The 17,915-nt window shown below is 62.0% G+C and overlaps 1 protein-coding gene across 3 annotated transcripts in view; it reads left to right on the top strand.

Moving 5' to 3' along the window:
• Positions 1–17,915, top strand: part of CHD5 (chromodomain helicase DNA binding protein 5) — a 63,805-nt gene that overhangs the window by 6,598 nt on the left and 39,292 nt on the right. For all 3 annotated transcript variants that reach the window (XM_045475425.1, XM_045475424.1, XM_045475426.1), the window contains exons 2-10: positions 3,386–3,510; positions 8,736–8,915; positions 11,462–11,580; positions 12,107–12,345; positions 13,967–14,091; positions 15,300–15,423; positions 15,948–16,114; positions 16,258–16,479; positions 17,589–17,795. In XM_045475425.1, coding sequence (XP_045331381.1) covers positions 3,386–3,510; positions 8,736–8,915; positions 11,462–11,580; positions 12,107–12,345; positions 13,967–14,091; positions 15,300–15,423; positions 15,948–16,114; positions 16,258–16,479; positions 17,589–17,795 — 1,508 coding nt within the window. The remainder of the gene's footprint in view (positions 1–3,385; positions 3,511–8,735; positions 8,916–11,461; positions 11,581–12,106; positions 12,346–13,966; positions 14,092–15,299; positions 15,424–15,947; positions 16,115–16,257; positions 16,480–17,588; positions 17,796–17,915) is intronic.

Here is a 17,915-nt window from a genome sequence, read left to right as displayed (position 1 = left end):
TGCCCCTCTCCGTCTCTCTGTCTCTGGAGCAGCATCCCCCCCCCCCGCCCCCTCCCCTGCCCCCCAGCCTGCTCCCGACCTGGAAGCTCAGGAGGTAGCAGAGATAACAAGGCTAATGGGTCCTAATTATAGCCCAAGTTGGATCGATGGAGCCTCGGCCCTGGAGGGGCAGGGCTGGTGCGGGAGGGCACAGCCCGGCGGGGCCAGAGGGCTGTGGGGGCTGCCAGGAAGGGCAGGAAGGAGCTGGCGGGGCACGGAGTCCTGGGGCTGGTCTTTCCTGGACCCTCACCCCAGGGCGAGTGGGATCCCCCCCCCCCCCCGAGGAGGGTACAAGGCTGGGGGCTCGGGGAGCAGCAGACGGGCCCAGGAAAGGGTGCTTGGATATAACTCGGAGGGTCTGGCATTCGGAAGCTCGCCTGATGTTGCAGAAGAAGGAGGGCGGGGAGATGAGGCTGGGGTGAGATTGGGGTGCCAAGGAGTCATGAGGTGTTGGCGGGGAATGTCACAGAGCTCAGCCCTGGGGTGTCCTCAGGGCTACCAGAATCTGCACAGGGAGAGGAAGGGTCTGTCAGAGATGGGGGTGGGCAGGGCGGGGCCCTGATCCTGGTGCTCCAGCTCTGGAACCTTCCTGGAGGAGGGGTTTAATCAGGCAGATGGCCCTGGGCCGTGAGGTCTTCTGGGAGTGGAGGAGGGGCTCTGTCCATGGGCAGAGGGTCTGGGGCCTTGTCCTCTGAGGCTCATTCTGGGCGTGGATTAGGGCTGGAGTGTGGGGCATCCCCCGACCCCCTGCCCTCCACCCCAGGCAGATAGCCTCCCGCAGCCACCTGTTCATCCCCTTGTCTGCTCTGCTGGCCACTTGGCCAGTCGGTGACTGTGTGCTGAGCTGGCCTTCCCGGGCTGGGGACCACCCTGCTGAGGGAACAGGGGACTCAGGGAGGTGGCAGGAGGGAGAGAGAGCCCCTCCCGATTGCATCAGCCTGAGCCTGTTACATAACTGGCGCTGGGCACTGCAAGGGTGCAGGGGTGGCTCTGCCCAGGCAGTCTCCCTGCGGCTCCAGAGGAGGTGGGGGCAGGTGGGGGTGGGCAGGTGTCGACGGACAGCTGTGTCACTACCTCCAGACCCCCCACTTCAGGACGCCTCTGGGGGTCCCCGTGCGCGTTTTCAAGCGGTCTGAAAAATCCCTGCCCCTCCCCTGCCAGGGCTAAGAGGGATGAAACGGGACAGGGTCAGCTTGTGCAGCCTTGCCTCGGCCTGGCTCCACTCAAGACCTGGCCCACGTCAAACCCAGCCCTGGGCTGGCCCCCCTGCTGCTCTCCCCTGTGTGCCATGGCCCCGGCCAAAGGCCCGGCAGCTATGCCCCCCCCCCCCGTGCCAGCCAGGACCACTGAGCTGGCCCTCGGGGGCGGCTGGCACGGTGACCACGAGCAGCAGCTTGAGGTCCTGCCTGGACTCTGCCTCTCTGCACGCCCGTGTTTGCCCAGCAGGATGGGAAGGGCTCTAGGACTCGGGCCTGCCCTGCTGCCTGTCCCCGTGGACTCCAGGGGCCCCGGCCACCCCAGAGGGGGGCTTTGGGGCAGACGGGTGGCCAGATAGTGGTGCAACCCCCACTTGCCCCTGGTGGGGAGGTGGTGCATGTGGGAACGGGTCCTGTAGGACACTGGGGTGGGAGGGCGTCCGCTTGGCCACTGGAGTCACCAGTGCCCTCTAGCCGCACCCACACGACCCTGGGGACTCTGGGGGACTGGGGTCCCAGGCAGGGGGTGAAGGGAGACCCATGTGGAGGACAGGAGGCCGGATGTGGGTGTGTCCTGGGTGTGCACACGCGTGTCTGAGCATCTGATGTCGAGCAGCTGGTGGGGTCAAATGCCACGCCAAGCGGTCCAGGCTTCCTGGGCCGGGTGGGTGCGAGCTCTGTTTCTATTAACTTATTTCAGTGGGGACGCCCTATCGTCTTTCCCGATGAGAGTCCCCTGGGCACCTTCCTCGGGGTCACGGGGTGGCAGACCCGCCCTGGCTGAGATCCCCTGTCGTGTGTCCCGCCCCAGCCCCCGCACGGCCAGAATCCCGGAGGGCTCTTCTCTATGCTCCCCTGGGCACACTTGGCGTAGGGGGACGGGTAGGAGAGCCTGACTGGGGGTGCTCAGGCCCCCGGGCTGGCATGCAGCACCCCTTTTGTGGACTCTGGACACTCCGTGGCTTCCTTCTGCATGTATCTCTACTCTGGGGGGTTCATTTCTTGTCGCTGTTTGCTCCCAAGAGGACCCTCGCCACTGTCCCCTTCGTGGCCCACGTCTGACTCTCCGTCCCCCCAACTGGGGACTCGGGGCTTGCTGCCCTTTTCTCGCTGCTGATCTCCTGGGTGGGAGTGAGGCCCTGGGGCCACACGTCAAGCCCCCTCCTTTTTGGCAGTGGTGGGGATGGAGGGGTGGCATGAAGCTGGAAGCCAGCTGCTTCTTCAAAGATACCCCGCTGCGCACACACCTGTCCTGCTCCCCTCTTGGCCTTTTAAATTCACGAGGGAGGGAGGGAGGGAGGGAGGGAAGCGTGGCCGCTTGTGGAAAGCCCACGTGTGGCGGATGCAGCATCTCTCTGTGGAATTTCACGTCTTCCTGGGTGCCCAGCCGGAATGTGCTTGGCATCCTGCATGTGTGACTGGGGGTGTGTGCACCGCGTGGGGGTGCGCGTGCCGGTTCGGGCGGGAGACACGATGTGGTCTTCGAGCCTCATCAAGGGAGGGTTCTGGCTTCCTCCTTGTTGGTCTCCCTCCCAACTCCGGACGCTTGTTGTGTGGCTTCACGAGGTCCTGGGGTGATGTGACCCGTGCGTCCCCACCATCCAGCATTCACAAGCCGTCTCCGGGCCACACTGTGGGCCTCTGGAGGGCGCAGGTAGGCCCCGACCCCTCCCTGGGGCCAGCTGGAGGGGGTTTGTGATTCTCTGGGGCTGCTTCTGCCCTGGAGGGGGTCGTGTCAACGAGGACTCATGATTAATCACTCACTTGTGCTCAGAACACTGTTCTATCCTATCGGGGGGGGGGTTGTATCGGGGGGGGTTCTTTATGGTCCCATTTTACAGTGAGGGGAGGAGAGGTCTGGAGAAGTGGGGACATGGGGCACAGCCTGCCTGAGGCCTGGGACTCCATGCACCAGGTGTGGGGTGGTGGCTCTGAGGTCTTGGGAGGAGCCTGGGGCAGGGGCAAGGTCTGCAGGGAAGGGGTGGGTGCTGGGGAGGCCGGTGGCCGTGACCCGGCAGGTGGCCGTGACCCGGCAGGTGGGTGCCTGTGGAGCTGCCCGTCTCACTGGGCCCTGCCTCTTCCTCTGCATCCCTGGGGGCCACCCTGAGGGAAGAGGCGGAGTAACCCTCTCCTACTTCTTAATCCTCCAGAAGAAGAAGATGGTCTTGGGGGCTTCGATGACTGCTTCCCTGAGGAGCCTGTGGGCCTTCCCAAGAAGAAGAAATCCAAGAAGCTCAAGGAGAACAGGTCCAAAGGGAAACGGAAGAAGAAGGAGGTGCGTGGGTGGGTGGTCCTGCTGGGGTCGGGGTGGCTGGGGGTGGGTCAGGGCCCCGAGGGGGTCTTGGCTGCTCTGCCTGGGCCTGCGGAGAGCCTTCCAGGGTGGTGTCCTGAGAGCTGGGTTTGAGTGCGAGGCACCAAAAGCAGTGTGTACAGAGCTTCACAGGCCGGGTCTGAAATGTCCTGTCCTCATAAACTGGGTGATCCAGGGTCGTGGTCTGTATGTCCCAGAGCACTGGTGGTTTGGGGCTGGTAGGACGCCGGGATGCAGGGACCGACCCCGATCCTGGCCGCGGCCACTGCCCTCACCCCACAAGACCTGAGGCTCTGTGGACGATGTCCGGGGAGGTGGAATCTAGGATCCTGGGGCCTCGAGCTTCCTGCACATGTCGCGCCCCCCCCCCCCCCAGCTGCTTTCATGAGCAGCAGACCTGCGTGGGAGGCCCGATGCTCTCTGTTCCTTGGTCGCAGGCTTTTAGGTTGAGTCTGCCCGGTCCCCAAGTGCAGATGAAGGACCACCAGAGGTGCCCCAGGCAGGGCTGAATTCTCTCCCTCCCTCCCGGGCACAGGGTGCAGCAGGAACCCCCCCTCCCCCAACCCCAGGCCAGGAAGGAGGCTGGAGGTGGGCAGTGTCTTTGCAGTGGTGAGGCCGGGGCAGGGCTGGGGGGGTAGTTTGGCAACTGGAGGAGGGGCGAGGGGCCTTCAGAGCCTGGGAAGGCTGGCGCTTGCCTCCCCCATACCCACTGCCGCTCCCTCGGGTCTCGCCCTCCCTTCTTCCTCTGGTCCCGCTTTCATATGTTTGCGTTTGTCCAGACTGGTCTCCGTCTCCCTCCGCTGTTTAGGCCTGAGCTTGGCCTCTGCCTCACCCTCTCTCTCCCTCCCTCTCTCTTCTCTCCACCTCTCCTTCTCCTTCAGCCTCGTTTCCCACCTCCCTTCCCACCCCTCACTTCCTCACCCTCTCTCCTTCCTTCTGCTTCTCAAAAGGGGCGGAGGGCCGGGTGGATGGGAGGCCTGTGCATGACCAGCCGCTGCCTGGCAGGCCCCCAAGGTGACCCTTAGGTCATCGCTGCCCCCTCCCCTGTACTCCTGAGAGCCTGGCTCGGCCGGCTGTCAGATCTAGAGTCCAGAGCAAGGTGAAGCAGCCAGAGAGCAGTGTCTTGGCGGCCATGTGCCCCCCACCCATCCACCCGCCTGCCTGGGTCCCCAGGACACAGGGAGGGGGGTTTCAGCCTGTGCTCCTCGTCATCTCCAACCTGGTGTCTCCAAGATAAGTCAGTGGGTGGAGGCAGAAGAGGGGCGGCGGATTTTTTTTTTTTTTTTTTTTTTGGCCAGGGGTGGGGGGTGGGGACAGGCAGCAAGTCATGGATCCTGATTTACATAAAACAACCGGGCTGCGGCCAGAACCTGAGCATATGTAGATGAAGCTCCTTGTCAGACCCAGCGCAGGAGGGAGAAATGATTTCAACCTGTACTGCAGCGGTTACCATAGCAACCAATTATTCAGTGCTAAATTATAACTGTTTATAACACTCGTGAATGGGAAGGCTCATATTTCATTCTTTCTTTTTCCCTCTCAATCTTGAAGGACCCCAAATTGAGAATGACCAACTCTCTGAATCTTTCCTTTTGAGTGTAAATGCCTCCTTTATCGAGAGATGCGGGGCGTGTGTTGTGCGCTGGGCGCTGGGCGCAGAAGGAAGGGAGAGGGAGATGGAAAGCCTGGATAAAAGGCATCCGCAGAGCTGGGGAAGAGGAAGGGCGGGTGCGGACTGCCTGCTTGGGGTCCCCGGGGCCTGCATTGGTGGCCTGCTGTGCCCTCAGGGGGCCAGGGGGGTCGGGGCAGGGAGCCCTCCCACTTACCCCCAGCTTCTCACACACACAGCCTGGGCGTGGTGTTTATTAAGGCAGTCAATGGATTCCGATGGGGACTCCGAGTCCACTAAGATTCTTCCACTACCAGGTGTCTCCCCTGTAGTTATGTCTGGGGCTGCCACAGCCAAAGGACAGCATCAAGGTCAAAGCCCTGACTGTGACGGTCATACTGATGTTCACACATCACTATGGCTTGGGGCTGAGGTTGGCTCCGGGCTTTATTAGGACATTATCGCTCCGTGCCTGTGTCTCTTCCCCTGAACATGGCTTGGCCCAAAACCCCTTCTGTAAGTTCCAAGATACTGAACCGGCTGGTCTACCCCTGGTTCTCGGTCACTCCTTCCTTCTCACCACTGGCTGGTGCTGCTCATGGATCACTCCTTTTTGTATTGTTTTCAGAACCCCTCGCTGCCCTTCCTCTTGCCCGTTTCTCTGCAAGGAAAGATTTTGGGGGAAGAAACAGGAGGCCTGGGTCTTGAAGGGGCCAAACAGCTGGATGCAGAGCTAGGCTGTGGATACAGGCTTCTTGTGCCAGTGGGAAACCAGTCTTCAAAGACCTGTCCTGTTACCTCCACCCTCAGCCAGCACCCCGCCCCACCCTGGGCAGGCAGGAGGGCCTGGATGACATTGGGGTGCAAGTCGGGGTGGGCCCAGGCGCCACGAACTTCATTTGGTTGGGGGGATAAGGCACGGCCTGGGGAGGATGAAGGAACAGGTGGTGAGTCGGAAGAATTGGGGAACCAGAGCTTTCTTTCTGACAGAACTTTCCCCAGTGCAAGTAGACCGTGGAGGGAGAAGTCTCCCCTCTCCCTGCCACCACGGCTGTCACCCCGGGGGGCGACTAGGGCACTGATGAGTGGCATATGTGCCCTGCCTTAGCACTAACTCATTCCTCAAGGAGGATCTTGGCCCTCCTGCTGTGCCACTTAGCCCTGGAATGGACGCTGGGCCAGCCCTCTGGCAGTGCTCAGCTTGGGGCCTTGCGCCAGGCCTGGCCTCCAGGGCACACACAGACAGCGGAATCTGCTGGAGGTGCTTTCCCCACTCCCTCCCTCCCTGCCTCCCTCCTGCCTGCTCCCTCTGGGCCCCACATTTGGAGCTGTGCTGGCCACTCCTGGACTTGGCAATGCTGGCTTCCCATCAGATGCCCAGGTCCATGCACCCTTGGGTGTTGCCACAACAGTCTCTTCTGTAATTGCCACCCAGCTGCAGACACTGGCTTGGCATTTGGCTTAGCCGGGTCCTCACGTGCAGAAATGAGAAGGGTGAGGCTGGTGATGTCCTCAAGTCTGTCATCTGGCCTGCATCTCTGGCTTCCAAGCAGAGTTGGAGTCATGGGTGCTTGGATCTCTCCCATTTCAAAATGGTTACAGCCCCCTCTCACACCCTCTCCTTTGTTCCTCTTGAATCCCCCTTTCACAGATGATGAAGCTGAGGTCAGGCCGCAGTGACTTGCCTAGTTCTGTGCTAGCGAGGGACAGTGATCCTAGGCATTCTGTGTCCTGCAACCTCCCTAGGGAGCCCCAGGACCCACGGTCAGGCCACTCGGGTCTCACCTGAGTGGGTATTAGTCATGGGTCCACCCCAGGGCAGCTTGGGGACCAGCCCCATGCCCCGCCCCCGGCAGCCCCACAGCCCCACAGCCTCTGTCCGAGGTGCTGAAATCCATGGCAGCCTCCTCCTTCCATCCTTACCTTTGCTGGGGTGAGGGCTGGGGTAGAGCCTGTCTCTCAGGTCTCTGGAAGGGTGGTCTCTTGCAACTGGCTGAACTCTACACCCATGGGGAAAATTGATGTCCCTATCTGACCTCTGCCTCTCCAAAGGACTGTGGCAGAGCTGGGAGCTGTGGTCCCAGGGCTCTGCATTGGCATCTGCCCTGGGAGCACCAGCAGCCAGGACCGGCTTTGCCCCTCAGCCCCGCATGGCGCATGGCATGGCGAGTCAGTATTCTGGGAAACACCCAGTTCCGGAAAGGCGCAGAGGCCCTGCTGTCTGGCACCCGCCAGCCAGCAGACTGACTCAGCGGCTTAATGAGCATAAAAGGTTTGGGAGCAGGGATCCCAGTGGGAGAGAGTTGGGAAGTGCAGGGAGCCCGTGGGGGAGTCCTTTCCCAGCTGTATCTTGGGAAGAGCCTTCCTCCTGGGAAAAGACTCTTAGCTCTTTACAGGGTGCCTGGAAGGGGCAGAGATCAGGTTGGGCCCTCCCAAGAGCCTCCAGACAGACCCCTACCCTTGCTCCCCCCGCTTCCCTTCTCCCACCTGCTCTCCTTCCTCCTCTCCTTTCCGACCCCCTCCCCACCTTCTCTTAGGCCTCCCCACCCCCACCCCCCGTGCTGTTTCTCAAGCTCATTTTTCACCTCTCCAGTTCTCTCCTCATCTTTTCCGTGCCTCTCTTTGCTCACCTTGAAAACAGTAAACAGCCAGCTCGAAAATGACAAGCCCCGCGCTGGTAATTGGAACGTCAGTGCCCAGCCTCTCCTGCAGACCCAGGCCAGGAGGGGGCTGGGAAGGGCTTTGCCAGTGCACTTGCATCTGGAAAGGCGGAGAGTAAACAGCTTTCTCAGAGTAAACAGCCTTCTCGGAGGGGCAGTGCCTTTCTGGTGGGGATGCTCTGGCTGTAAACGCCCTTATCTCCATATAAATGGGCCATTTTCTGCCTGTACAGACGGGGAAACTAAATCAAGGAAGCCAAGCTTAAGAGCTGCCTAAATTACCTTGTCTCATATCGAGGCGAAACGGCCAGGGTGGGGGTGGTGGAGAAGGTGGGCTCGTGCCATAGCAGCTTCTGGAGAGCCCACGGACAGATGAAACTGGGATGTGCGTGCTACATTAATTACAGGTTTCACCTGACGGACGCAGCTCCATAGGATGCACGCAGCTCCAACAGAGGTTGGGTGCTGGCTCACACCCCTGGCTCTTCACCCGCCCGTTTGCTGGTGCGCTTTGTATTTTGGCTCTGGACATCACGTCCTGTCCAAATTCCTGGATCCAAGCACTCTCACCAAACACTCGTTAAATCCTAAAGTCCAGAGAAACCTGATTCTGATGGACGCAGAGCCTGAGCCCTCACCCCAGGACAGTCCAAGTAGGCTACCCTGGATTCCCCAGGAGGGGAAGTGTGGCTTCACGAGGCCTCGTCTTTCCCTGCACGGTCCACCATTTGCTGTGGCCCCAGCACTGGGGACAAGGCCCTTGCTTGCCCAGTGCTGCCCCGAGCCAGCCCCTCTGTCTGGGCTTTGGTGCTGAGCTGTGGGCAGAGGAACGCTGAATGATCCAGAAAGCAGTACTGCTGCCCGGGACTCTGGATTTTCTTGGGGCCCCTGTTGCCGTCACCACCCCCTTTCTCTTCCAGGGGAGCAATGACGAGCTGACGGAAAATGAAGAAGATCTGGAAGAGAAGTCGGAGAGTGAGGGCAGTGACTACTCCCCTAATAAGAAGAAGAAAAAGAAACTCAAGGACAAGAAGGAGAAAAAAGCCAAGCGAAAGAGGAAAGATGATGACGAGGATGATAACGATGACGGGTGCCTGAAGGTAACCCCCGGGGCCCGGCTGCAGGGACCTGGGCTCCACCAGGACCCGCCAGCCTGGACGGGGCCGCGGCTTCAAGGCGGTTCTTCTGCCTTCTGGGGCCTGTGCGAAAAGGGCCAGAGCTTCCTCCCCGCTCCCCCGCCCCTCATGGCTGTCGGGGGCGGATGGGTGTGTGGGTGTGCACATGCGCGTGTACGTGTGCCTGCACGTGGAGGTTGGACACAAGCGTGTGAGGAACACCGTGCCCCAAGTCCCGGGGACACATTTGAAGTAAGGATGGCTGACGTTCAGAAGTAGCCTCCTGCTCAGGAATTTTCTGCTCCTCCGCCTGCTGGAGTAGGAGAGCGGTGTTCTCTCTTGAGCTTCCAGTTCGGAGCCTCTCCCTTGGAGCACTCGGAAAATAAACCGACAAACGGAGCCTCTGTCAGCAAGAAGCGGCTGGACAGCTCCACTTCGGGCAGGGGGAGCTTTGGCGCTCAGCGTGTGCTCTGGATTTCTGGCCGCCAGGGCATCCCACAGAGGGTCCCAGTGAGCGCGAGTCAGGGCGGCTGCAGGGGCGGGACTGCAGCTCTCCCTGGGGGACAGCAGCGTCTCTGTGCGTGTGCAGAATGATGTGAACCAGGCCACGGCCCCTCGGGTCTCCGAGGCCACTGCAGGGCTCCTCGGGGAGGGGAAGGTCACTGGGCCCCCCTGCTCTGGGATAGTGGCAGAGGTCAGCGAGCGGCCCCGGACAGAGCACTCTGCTTCCTTTGTTCTCCCCTTAAGGCACCCAGACTCAGTTTGGGCTAGCCATGAGTTTAAAAAAAAAAAAAAAAGTGCCCCGTAAATATCAGTGGAGTGGCTGTTGGGTGAGGCAGAAATGGTGGCTGTGAACGGCTCGAGTTAGGAAGCACCGTGGTGTCCCGACACCCAGAGGGATTTCATTAGTCGGCAGGTGTGTTGTGAGTCATCTGTGACCGATAATAGCTGAGGGCTGACAGCTTGAAAGGTGAACTTGTGGGCACGGTCCAGGGTTGTCCTGTAGCCATGTCACCCGCTCATGCCGTTCCTCGTCCTGCTGTGGGAGCAAGGTCAGAGGCGCCTCCAGGGATGGATGCGTGTCGTGGGGGCAGGTCAGCCACGGGAGGGGGTCCCACACGGGAGATTAGGAGGCCAGGAAGCGGGTTCCCCAGCCTCCCTGTTGCACTGTGCTGGAAGGCCTGGTTCTCAGCGCTCAGGACGGAGGGAGGCTGAGCGCACGTCCCGGGGTGGCCTACTGTTGTGGGGGAGACAGCCCAGCTCGGAGGGGCTCGGGCATCGATAGGGCTTGTTGGGTCAGTGCCCAGGAGTTGAGAGGCCAGGGGACTTCCGGCTTGCGGTGTTACCCAGGGCCTGTTTTCACATCTTTCGCCCTTCGTGGGGTCAGCACCAGGCTCAGGCCACACACACCCTTGTGGCTGAGAATGAATGTCTCTGCAGCTCAGGGCTTCCTGGCCACCCCGGCCCCCTCTGGTAGCAGGGGAAGCAGGCCTGCGTCCTAGATCGTTGTCCACACAGGAGACCCAGTGGCGCCCTGGACTGGACTCCCGCCTGGGCCGGTGACTGTGGCCTGGGTGTGGCATGTGCCGACTGGCTGAGTGGGTCAGCGGGGTGCCTTGGACCAATGCAAAATGGGGCAAGGGCCCCGTTCCAAGCGGTTGTGCTAACTTGTCCTTCCTGGGAACGTTTTGCAGGCGGGAGACAGGCATAGAGGGGCGAGGTAGCTTGTCCAGCTCTCACCGCCAGGATCAGAACTGCCGTCTGAGCCTGGCTCTAGGGCCCGAGCTCACGGCCAGCACCTCCACCCCCCAGCCAACCCCCGCAGGCCCGGGTTAGGCCAGAGATCGGACCCCTGGGCTGGCTGTCTTGAGGCCGCACTGTGTGCCCTTAGGGAATCACACACCTTGGGTCTCGGTGCCCCATCTGGAAAGTGAAGCAGTGGCCAAGGGACCCTCTCCCGCGTCTGCCTTCAGCTGGGCCATTTGTCCCGTGCCCCTACCCTGGCCAGGGCACACCTTCCTGGCCCTGGAAGCAAGAGAGCAGTGGTCTGTCATTTCATGGCGTCCATGTGTGACTCTACCAGGCGACGTCCTGAGGCGGCCTCCTTTCTTCCCGACATGCCTCGGGCAGGCCTTCAGCCCTGCTCCCTTCTCAGGGACATCTGTCCCCTTAAAACCCACCTTCAGGCTGCTGTTCCCTCCCAGTGCCCACATTTCCAGAACATATTCCTCCCAGAGAGTGAGTTCTGTTACTGTTCCTGCCTTGGGAGTGCATATAGCCTCCCCCAACCCCCGCCCCTCCCACTAAACCCCCAGGCTTGACCCCACACCCCCTCATGAGCTGGTGCCTGAGCCCTTCCCTCTGATCAAGGGGCAGGCGGGCTGGGGGTCGGGGGTGGGTAGGAACTGTGGACCCAGCCTTCCCCTTCCCCCGGCCCCTGTTCCAAGACCTCCTGGGACGGGGCCCCAGGGGTGGGGGTACGGGTTAGAAGGACCCTGCTCTGACCCCACCTCTGGCCTGGGTGTCCCTAGGAGCCCAAGTCCTCGGGGCAGCTCATGGCCGAGTGGGGCCTGGACGATGTGGAGTACCTGTTCTCAGAGGCCGACTACCACACACTGACCAACTACAAGGCCTTCAGTCAGTTCCTCAGGTGGGCGCGCCGCCGGCTGCCGTGGCTGGGCATCCATGGGAATGACAAGTTGGAGGACAGAGCCCCAAGGCCCCTGGGGTGCTGGGTGCTTTCAGGCCGATGCCAACACCGGGCAGAGCCATTTTTTCCCGGTGGTCCCGCCTTCCCCTGCTTGCCCGGAGCCCCAGGATGGCGGTCCCGGTCAATCCCGAGGGCCATACCCTCATGGGCGCTCTCAGCTCTGGAAGAACTGGGGCTGGGCACCCAGTGGGCTCACTGCGGGCTCGTCCCTCTGGTCTCTCGGGGCATACAGGGTCTGGGAACCTCATTAGAAGATGGCCGACCACATAGACAGGGAATCAGGAACGTCTGGGGTGGACTGCTGTCGAAAGCTTTGTCCTCTTCCCTGCTTCCTGCCCAGTTTCTCAGCCTGGAACTCGGGGCTTCTTATCCCAGGCTCGGGAGAGGAAGGGCTGCCTGGGTCTCGTGGGGGGTCTCATCCCCTCCGTGGTGGCGCCCTCACCTGCCTGCCTTTCACCCCACACAGGCCGCTCATTGCCAAGAAGAACCCGAAGATCCCCATGTCCAAAATGATGACCGTCCTGGGTGCCAAGTGGCGGGAATTCAGCGCCAACAACCCTTTCAAGGGCAGCTCGGCAGCGGCTGCCGCGGCAGCAGTGGCCGCGGCCGTGGAGACAGTCACCATCGCCCCTCCGCTGGCTGTCAGCCCCCAGCAGGCATCCCAGCCTGTACCTATCCGCAAGGCCAAGACCAAGGAGGGCAAGGGTAAGGCTGTGGGTGGATGGGCACCCGGCCCTGCTGGCAGAGTCCTACCCCAGACCCCATAGCCTCGGGCAGGTGGGACAGGTGGGGCAGTCTTCTTCAAGGACCCAGGGCCGTGGTTGACCTTGGACCCACTCGCCCTTTCTCTGCTGTACTGTGGCATTATAGCTTCTGCCTGCCTCCCTTTCGGGGCTGGGGCGAAGCAGAGGGGATAGTGTGCTTGGAGCTTTGGGACTTTTGCACTGGCGCCCTTCGACATGGTACGGAGGTGGGGAGAGGGCAGGTCCACGCTGCTGGGAGTGGGGGGCTCTTGAGTTCTCATTTTCAGGGAGAAGGGGTCCCAAGGTTAGCCCGTTGACCCCTCTTGTCTGAGCACCCAGCCCTCGGGGTAATGCACGTGCATAGGTGTGGTTGTGGTCAGGACTGGCTGCTCTGGGAGACCTACAAGGAGGTCCAGCTACAAAATCAGACTCAGTGCTGGGTGTCTGGGTCTCTCTGGGGGAGAATAGGGACAGCAGAAGCTCTCTGTGACGTCAAGTCCTGGGGGAGGGACCTCCCCTAGGTGGAGGATTTCTGGCCCCATTGGGGTAGAGACCCACATCTCCCCAGGGCTCGCAAAGATGGGGTCACTAGCAGCTCAGCCTTTCTGGGTACTCGGGACTTTGGTGGGCAGCTAAGGGGGCTCTGGGGCCCACTGTTTCAGCCCTAAGGAGCTTTGGTTTCTGGGATGATGTACCCCTTTTCCAGGTCTCTGCAGGGGCCTGGTGGGCAGAGTGACATGGGGTTTAGAGCCTGCCTTACCTTCTCATTTCCTCTTGGGTTCCAGCCACTGAGCTATTCCCTGAGCTGCCCATTCAGAGCCTGAAAAATTGAAATAGATTTTCCGTGGCGCCACGGAGGTTACAGCTGGGCTCCTAGTCCCATCTCAGCTGTGTGATGGAGCTGGAGGAGGGTCCAGGTCAAGGCCACCTGCTGCCAAGGGCTCCATCTTCCCTGCTCAGCCGGTGGGAGAGGCTGCCGGGGGAGGGGGCGGTCATGACTCCCAGGTGGCTAATTGTCCTGTGGCCAGTTCCATAAAAATAGCCTCAACCCTGCTGGCCACCAGGGAGCTAGTGTTTCCTGGGGGTGATTGGCAGAGGTGGGGCAGTCTTGAGTGGTGCCAGTGTTGGCCGGGCCTGGGGACAATCTGGAGGCTGGCGGCTCGCGGCTGGGGAAAGGGCTTCCTGCCCAGCATGTCCCTCCAGGACCCAGGTATGGACCACAGGTGGGTGGGTGTGCCCTCAGTGGCCCTGCTAACTGTGGGGGCCCACGGCTTCACTGGGGACAGCTCCTTCCTGGGGAGAGGGGACAGGACAGGGCTGTTCCCATGATGACCGGCATTTCTACTACTCATGGAACAGGGGCCGTGGTGGCCAGAGCAGAGACCGGGTCGGGTCCTCCTTGCTGTGTCACTTTACACAAGGACCTCACCGCTCTGAGTCCCATGCCTTCTCATCTGGAAAGGGATGGCGGCCGAACCATCCTTCCCTTATGGAGCCCCTGGGAGGGCTGACCCAAGTCACGGCTCTGGGTGAGTGAGCCGCCGCGGCTCTGGGTTATTGGGTCATCTGCGGTCACTCTTCAGGGCCAGGAGTGAGGAAGAAGATCAAAGCCTCCAAGGACTCGAAGAAAAAGGGCAAAGGGAGAAAGGTAGCCGGGCTCAAGTTCCGCTTTGGAGGGATCAGCAACAAGAGGAAGAAAGGCTCCTCGGTGAGCGTGTGCGTGAGACAAGGTGGACTGGAATGTGTGTGCGTGTGAGCGGGAGTGTGGGTTTGGGAGCAGGAGCGTGCGAGTGTGTAAGCATGTGAATGTGTGAGGGTGGGCCGGGATGGGTGGGTGTGAGGCATCGAGACCGCGTGTACTTGGCCGTGTGTGTGGGTGTGTGAGCAGCCTTCAGATGCACTCTGCACGAGTGTGAGCGTGCTCGTGTGCTTGTGCGCCATGAAGGCAGGGGGACTGGAATGCAGGGCTGTCAGTCCACTCTCCTGAGTCAGGACTCTGGGACGGACAGCGCCCCGCTGAGCTGGGGGCTCACTTCCGGCTCTGCTCCATCTGGGTAGCAGGTGGGAGCATCAGCTGGCCCTTAAGAGTCCTGACGGGGCCTGCGAAGCCAGGTCTGCTGGGAGGCTGGACCCGAGGAAGGTGGCATGTAGGCAGGATCAGGTGGGCCGGAGCTCTGACCCTTCCTTGCCCTTCCGGGGCCAGCTCTGGCACCCGGTTCAGACTGACCATAAGTCCCCACCGGAGCCTCTGGCCCTCCCTTCTCTGGGAGGAGGGCATTCACACTCTCCCCTACCCCCGCAGCGCACCCGTTTCCCTCACCTTGCCCCACCTCTGTAGAGGGGCAGAGTTGGAAGCCATTTCTCTGTCCCTTGGTAGAGGCAAATGACAGGTCTTGAGTTTAGCTGCTCTAAGAGGGGAGCACGGGGCAGCAGGTGTGGCCCAGCCCAGAGCTGGTGGTCCAGCTCAGCTCAGCAAGTATCTGTGGTGGGACTTTCTCTCCGGAGGTGTTCACAGTCTGGAGGGTGTTTGGGAGATATAGTGGGAGAGAGCCAAAGACAGGCAGATGATACAGGCCAGACCTGGCACACAGGCTGTGCAACTGGTCCAATTAAGGAGGGATCTGGGAAGGCTCCTTGGAGGAGGTGTCCTTAGGGCTTTCCCTTGAGGAATGTATAGGAGTTCGGCAGGGTGGAAAGCAGGGCTCAGGGAGGGTGGTGGGACATCGGGCTGGCCTGGTGGGTGGGGCCTTGGGGTTCCTAGCCAGAGGGAGATGAGATGAACCACAGAGCATGCTGTGCCTCTGGAGCCTCCACTGTGCCCTGCACCACCTCGTCCTCTGCCCGGGCCAGTGAGACCCTCAGGATGAGCCCCCAGGGCAGGCTGTGGGCTCACAGGGCCCTCCCCCACCCCCGCAGAGCGAGGAAGATGAGCGGGAGGAGTCGGACTTCGACAGCGCCAGCATCCACAGCTCCTCCGTGCGCTCCGAGGGCTCGGCAGCCCTGGGGAAGAAAAGCAAGAGGCGGCGCAAGAAGAGGAGGAGTAGGACTTCCTGGGGCTCCTGGTGGAAGGGGGTGCAGAGCCCCCCTTGCTTAGCAGGGGAGGGCATCCTCCTGTCTGGGCCTTTGCCGGCCTCAGCCAGACAGTTCACCTGTGCTCCCTCGCCCACTTGGTCTCTATGGTCAGGAGAGGGGTCCCGTCCCAGTGAGGCTAAGCTAGGGACTTCTGAGCCACTCGGGGCATTTGCACTAGCAGAGGGGACACCGGAGAAGGCAGTGCTTCCTAACCTCCTGCACATGCACCCCTTCAGTCACCCACCCATCCGTCCATCACCTTCAGTCATCCCCTTAGGCCTGGTCCCCACCCATCCCCCCTCCCTTTATCCATCTTCCACCCACCTCTCCACCCCTTTCTTCCACATTTGTACACTCCGCCTGTCCGTCCACCATCCATTCATCCAACATCTACTAAACACCTACCGTATACCGGTCCAGTCTGGGGTGGAGATTGGTTGGGCACGGGGAGTGGGCACCAGGCCCTCCACTACCGCCTCTGCCCCTCCCCAGTTGACGATGGTGATGGCTATGAGACGGACCACCAGGACTACTGTGAGGTGTGCCAGCAGGGCGGGGAGATCATCCTGTGCGACACCTGCCCGCGGGCCTACCACCTAGTCTGCCTCGACCCAGAGCTGGAGAAGGCTCCGGAGGGCAAGTGGAGCTGTCCTCACTGTGTAAGCCTTTGGCAGAGGCCCCGGGGGCAGGGGCGCGGGGAGGTGCAGAGTGTGGAGGCGCGCGCGCGGGAGGGAGGAGGGAGGCGCACCCTGCCGGAAGCGGGGCCTGGCCCAAGGTGCCTCGACGCGGATTGTCCCTCCAGGAAAAGGAGGGGATCCAGTGGGAGCCGAAGGACGACGAGGACGACGAGGAGGAGGGCGGCTGCGAGGAGGAGGAGGACGACCACATGGAGTTCTGCCGCGTGTGCAAAGACGGCGGCGAACTGCTCTGCTGCGACGCCTGCCCGTCCTCCTACCACCTGCATTGCCTCAACCCGCCGCTGCCCGAGATCCCAAACGGTGAATGGCTCTGCCCGCGCTGTACTGTGAGTGTTACGCCCGCCCCGCGCCGCCCCGCGCCGCCCCGCCAGCCAAGCCCCACCCCCTGATCTGGCCCCTCCCCGACCAAGCCCCGCCCCGGCCAGGTCCCTCCCCCCCGGCCAGGCCCTGCCCACGAAGGCCCCTCGTCCACGGGACCAGGCCACGCCTACCCACAAGCCCTGCCTGCGGCGCTCCAGGCCACGCCCCGCCGGCGGAGCCCGGTCCACCAAAGGCTCCGCCTCTGTTCGGCCAGGCCACGCCCACCCAGTATAGTCCTGTCCGCGGGAGAACCCCCCCCCCCTCCCCACCCAGCTCTGCTGGCCCAGGCCCGGCCCACCTAGGCCGGCCCCGCGATGCCACAGGCCTACTAGCCAAGGCCCCGCCCCCTCCAGGTCCGCCCAGCCGGCCACCATCCCATGCTCGAGTCCCCGCCCACCACGGGTGCCCCCACCCACCCACCTCCGAGGCCCGCCCACCGCCTTTTCCCACCGGAAACCCGAGCCCTTCTGAAGAAACAAGTGGCGTCCATGACCTACCATCACCCTACCATTTGTCCGTTGTGCACCCCTTTACCGCGTACCGAGTTTTCCAGTACAGGCCTTTTGTTATTCCCAGTTTTAGATGACAAAACAGGCTCAGGGAGGTAAAGTGACTTGTCTAAGGCCAAACAACAGAACTGAGCGCTCAGACCCTGCCGGGACTCAGGGCTGGGGGTGATGAGAGGGCAGGAGGCAGGGAGAGAAGAGCGCCTCCCACCCCGCCCCCAGTCGCTTTGTGCATTTGAAGGCCCCCCAGGCCCACCCCCAGCGCTGGATTCTCCACCCTCTGGATCCTGGGCTGTGCTGTGGCCAGCCCCAGTTACCCTGTGTGCATCTGGGCTTCTGGTGTGTGTGTGCGTGCGTGGGCGTGAGTGTGCACAGACTCATGTTGCCTATCTCGTGTGTGCACAGCATGTGCCCTGAGGACAGGGCAGCATTGTGGGGTCAAGGTGGTGCCTACTTGGGGGTCACTGCAACTTGTTGGAGAGAGCCTTGTGACGGCCTGATGTCACTGGAGCCTCAGGGTGGGGCCCTGTGGCTAAGCCCTGAACTTGGGGACCCTCCTCTGTCCACAGTGTCCCCCACTGAAGGGCAAAGTCCAGCGGATCCTGCACTGGAGGTGGACGGAGCCCCCGGCTCCCTTCATGGTGGGGCTGCCGGGGCCCGACGTGGAGCCCGGTGTCCCCCCACCGAAGCCCCTGGAGGGCATTCCGGAGAGGGAGTTCTTTGTCAAGTGGGCTGGACTCTCCTACTGGCACTGCTCCTGGGTGAAAGAGCTACAGGTGAGCCCCCCCCCCCCCACCGGGCAGGTGTGGCTGTGCTGGGGCGTCGCTCCTGAGGGCGCTGGCCGGCACCCCCAGCGAGCGAGGCACGCCGCTGGGAGTCCGGGAGCGGGAGGCTGC

This window comes from Leopardus geoffroyi, chromosome C1 (assembly GCF_018350155.1).
Source record: "Leopardus geoffroyi isolate Oge1 chromosome C1, O.geoffroyi_Oge1_pat1.0, whole genome shotgun sequence".
In the NCBI taxonomy this organism is placed as follows: domain Eukaryota; kingdom Metazoa; phylum Chordata; class Mammalia; order Carnivora; family Felidae; genus Leopardus; species Leopardus geoffroyi.
This window is presented reverse-complemented; position numbering and strand designations above follow the sequence as displayed.